Source organism: Sinocyclocheilus rhinocerous, unplaced genomic scaffold (genome assembly GCF_001515625.1).
Source record: "Sinocyclocheilus rhinocerous isolate Xijiao unplaced genomic scaffold, SAMN03320098_v1.1 scaffold1281, whole genome shotgun sequence".
NCBI classification, from domain to species: Eukaryota; Metazoa; Chordata; class Actinopteri; order Cypriniformes; family Cyprinidae; genus Sinocyclocheilus; species Sinocyclocheilus rhinocerous.
The window spans coordinates 444,219-448,691 of record NW_015637000.1 but is presented as its reverse complement, the minus strand read 5'-3'; the positions used below and the strand labels follow the sequence as shown (position 1 = coordinate 448,691).

General features: G+C 34.6%; 1 protein-coding gene across 1 annotated transcript in view; it reads right to left on the bottom strand.

The window, feature by feature from the left end:
* Nucleotides 1-3,074: 3,074 nt before the first annotated feature.
* Nucleotides 3,075-4,473, bottom strand: part of slc66a2 (solute carrier family 66 member 2) — a 51,798-nt gene continuing 50,399 nt past the window's right edge. The window contains exon 4 of the mRNA XM_016563124.1: nt 3,075-3,441. Coding sequence (XP_016418610.1) covers nt 3,234-3,441 — 208 coding nt within the window. The 3' untranslated portion in view covers nt 3,075-3,233. The remainder of the gene's footprint in view (nt 3,442-4,473) is intronic.

Genomic DNA, 4,473 nt, shown 5'->3' with positions numbered 1-4,473 from the left:
ATATATAAATGACAGCAATAACCATACATATTTAAAAAAAAAAGTTTATTAACAAAACTTGCTATAAAAAGTAGCATTGACAATATGTAACCAAAAGTATCCAACTTAACATGAACAGAACATTTGGCTAGACACAGTAAACAAAAACAGCACTCAATAACTGCGAGTATCAATACTGTATGGAGTGCAGGGATAGAGTACACCTATATATCGTCATGGGAACCAGAGTGTACATCAGGTGCATTCAATGGCAAAAACATTAAACCGAAGACAGTTTAAAATAATGGCAATATAGATAAAAACAAAAATCATATAAAGCAGTTATTTGATCAAAATACAGCACAAAGAGAAACAATATTTAAATGAAGCTCAAGTCAAATACGATAACTCAGAATAGAAGGTAAAAAAAAGATAGAATAACAAAACAGAAATAAATAACAAGAGTTAGTAATAAAAATTGTTGTCCTTTAAAAGATAACCCTCTTGTCTTTCTAATCTATAAGGGGAGAGTTTTATCTGAGGTTTTATAGGATCAGTCCTTTTACAGGATCTAGATAAAAAGAAAGTCATATCTTGTCATATCAAATATATCATCAAATGCCATCAATTGTGTCAAACTGTTCCTCGTTAAACAATCCCAGCACAATTCCATATCTAACATATTGATAAGCAGCACCTCACTCATAACATTTACTGGCATGTAACATCCCAGACTATATGTACTGGACCAGTATTAATCAGCAAATAATCATTTTCTAAAAAAAGTATTTGTCATTTTCCAGAAAACAAAAGGTTAAACAGTGTAATAAAGCTAATTCAATGTAAAAAGAATGAATGCACTCTCAGGTTTCTATTTGAATAAAATTGGTTCAATGCCTGTATATTATACCATGAAAAACAGGCTGAAATGTCCACAGCCTGAGACTTCAAGAAAGACTACAGAGCAATAATGGTCAAATGTCAACCCCATTTTATCTTTGGTATTCGCCTTATTGGGGATAACAAAAAACAGTAGATGATGTTGTTTGGTAAATTATATTATTATTCTTAAATTCTAAAATTTTTTAAATATCTGATTCTACATTTATTTGATAAGCATCTCTGGAGGAACCTGACTGTAAAACATTCTAAAAGACTAAAGAATTCTAAAAATCACTGAAAAATTCTATATTTTCCAGAAAACAAAAGGTTAAACAGTGTAATAAAGATAATTCAATGTAAAAAGTAAATGTAAAAAGATATATTCTCCAACATTTGGGGAAAAAAAGATTTAAAAAAAAGCATAAATCTTTAAGCATGATACAAAACATGATAACATGTATCATTTAAAATATAAATGATAAATATTCAGGATTTATTTTCTGAAAAAAAAAAAAAGTCTTTGCTGTATGTAAACGTATCCTGTTTTAAGGATCTTTAGGTAAAAAATTTTTCTTACAAAAGTAATTGTCTTTTTTATTTAAAAAATAAAAAATTAAACCATACATCAATCTTTAAGCATAAGCTAAAACATGATTATGTGTTAAAATTAATAATAATAATAATAAAGATATATAAACTTTTATAAGATACATAAAACTTTTTTACTGGAAAATGACAAATACTGTTGAAGAAAGTGATTTATTTGCAGTGTAGTCATATTCAGGACTGATGGTTGACTGGACGTTTGAAGCACTTGGCCTTCAAGTCATAAATCTTTTAATTAATGCCAAATATGATGTAAATACTGTATTTTAAGTCAAACTTTCTTTAAGAGATCAAAGTCAGTATATGAATCCAGTGACTTAGTATTTTGTCATACTAACTGAAATGATTGCATGTAAATGAACTTGGATTGCTATACATATCTCCAAAAATAACATTTGGGGAAGACACTTCCATCAAGTCATTTGTGAACTGTATGAGGATTGTCTCCTAAATACCAAAAGGAGAGATGGTGTTTTTTTTGTCTTTTTTGGTTCATAAAGACTCAGGGCTGTTCCTGTGCTCTTCATTTGGCCTTCACTGCGTGAAACACTACAGCAGGCTACTGAGGTAAAACCAGTCTTCTCCAAATATAACTGTATTAATCTCTTATAACAAAAGCTTTTACATTCATCCATCTGATGTCAGATACATTTCAGGTCATTCTGAGAGTCTGTAAGGCAAATGCTTTCATAAGCATAATGATTATCGTGGGCTGGCATGTATATGTATGCACATGTGTAAATATAACTGCGTATCTTTATGATATTGCATGTAAAGGTTGGTTCAATGTATATTTATACAGTGGCACCAAAAAATCAGAACACGTCAAGGAATAGTTCAACCGAAAATTTAAATTTGCTGAAAATGTACTCACCCTCAGGACACCCAAGATGTAGATGAGTTTGTTTCTTCATAGGAACAGATTTGGAGAAATGTAGCATTACATCACTTGCTCAGCAATGGATCCTCTGCAGTGAATGGGTGCCGTCAGAATGAGAGTCCAAACAGCTGATTAAAAACATCACAATAATCCACACCACTCCAGTCCATCAGTTATATTTAACATCAAACCAAATAAAATACAAATCCTCTATCCATAATATTGCATTTCAGTGAAAAAGTCGTCTCGTCTGAATCAGGAGAGAAATATGCACAGATCGAACAGTGTTTACAAGCAAAAACAGTTCAAAACAAATATGTGCGTGGATTTTGATGTGAGAGGACAATAATATGGATTATGCACTCGTATTTCAACTGGAAGCAATGGTTTAAAGTTAGAAAGTTTTAATGATGGATGTGTTTTTTTACAAACATGCAGCTTTTCACTTCACAGGACATTAACTGATGGACCGGAGTGGTGTGGATTACTTGTGGATTATTGTGATGTTTTTATCAGCTGTTTGGACTTTCATTCTGACGGCACCCATTCACTGCAGAGCAAGTGATGAAACGCTACATTTCTCCAAATTTGTTCCCATGAAGAAACAAACTCATCTACATCTTGGATGGCCTGAGGGTTACATAAAACATAAAAAATGTGGCATTCATTTAAAGAAAAGATTAAAGAAGCACAAAAAAGTAAATTGTGAGAAAAGATCTAGCATCATAGTTTGATGTTGTGTGTCTATTACAATGACATTCAGACATATTTAAGTGTGACCTAAGAACCCAAATACGTTTTGGGGACACTGTATAAAGATCCTGTATGTATGCAGATGTATGCATCGTACTATAGATTTGAGCACATTGTGTGAAGCGAGGGTGTTTCATAGGGCCTTGGCGCTGGTGGTGTGTGTGGTGTGTGAGATGGGTTTCTGTGGGTAGCGGCTGTAGTAGTACACTTGGAAGAGAATGGCGAAGTCCACGCACACCTGAAGGAGGCCGCAGATCCAGAACTGCATGGGAGCCTGAGTCAACAGGAAGTAGCCGGTCTTGAAAGTGTCTCCACTGGTCCACATCAACACCATCTTAATACTGGAGGGACAGGAAGTGCGAGAGAGAGTGTTATTAAAGTCTGGAGACGTGAGAAAGAGAGCGGCAGATCAAACCATGGAATTCAATAGGGTGTCCTTTCTTTTTCACATGACTGTATATATAATTTTTTTTTTTTTTTAGCAGAAATCTTTAAGCAAACTGATACAAATTTAAGATCTATGTCTAATGACATATAAAGTAAAAGTCTAATGTAAATGTGTCCTATTTTTTTCTACTGAAAAAACAAATCACAAAAACACAGTTTAAGTTAGTTGTTTTTTTTTTGCATTATATAGTCATACTCTGGGCTGAGAAAGAGAGTGGCGTTTTGAGCAAAAACTTGAAAAATTGAGAGAACAGGCAAACGTGCAGGACAAGTTACATTTAAAGGGATAGTTCACCCAAAAATGAAAATTAGCCCATTATTTACTCACCCCCGAGGCATCCTAGGTGTATATGACTTTCTTCTTTCAGACGAGTTATATTAAAAATGGACTTTGATCTTTCAAGCTGTTTAATGGCAGTCAGCAGGTGTTGCAGTGCATCAGTCCAAAAGAAGTGAAATAAAGCGCATCCATCCATAATAAAAAGTGTCTCACACGGCTCCGGGGGGTGAACAAAGGCCTCCTGTAGCGAATCAATGCATATTTGTAAGAAAATATCTATATTCAAAATGTAATAATCGCTTTAATGTAGCTTGCGCCAACAGTTGTACACGGAAGCAGCTCCGGGCGGATGACGTATGAGTTCAGCGTTGCGCATGCGCCGGTGAGTCTCGTGAAAACCAACGTTTGTTAGGAGCAAAGGAAGCAAAGTTTCCTTACTTTAGCAAAGGAAAACCAGTCTCCTCTTGGCTTATATCGAAATGCTCCGACATTCTTCTTTACAAATCCTCGTTTTGTACTTCTAATTCGTGACCGTTGTTTTGTTTTGATCTCTTCGCTTCCGCGTTCGTCACTTCTGAGCGGCGCATGCGCAAAGCAGACCTCCATACGTCATCTGCCCGGAGCTGCTTCCGTTTACAACAGTGAG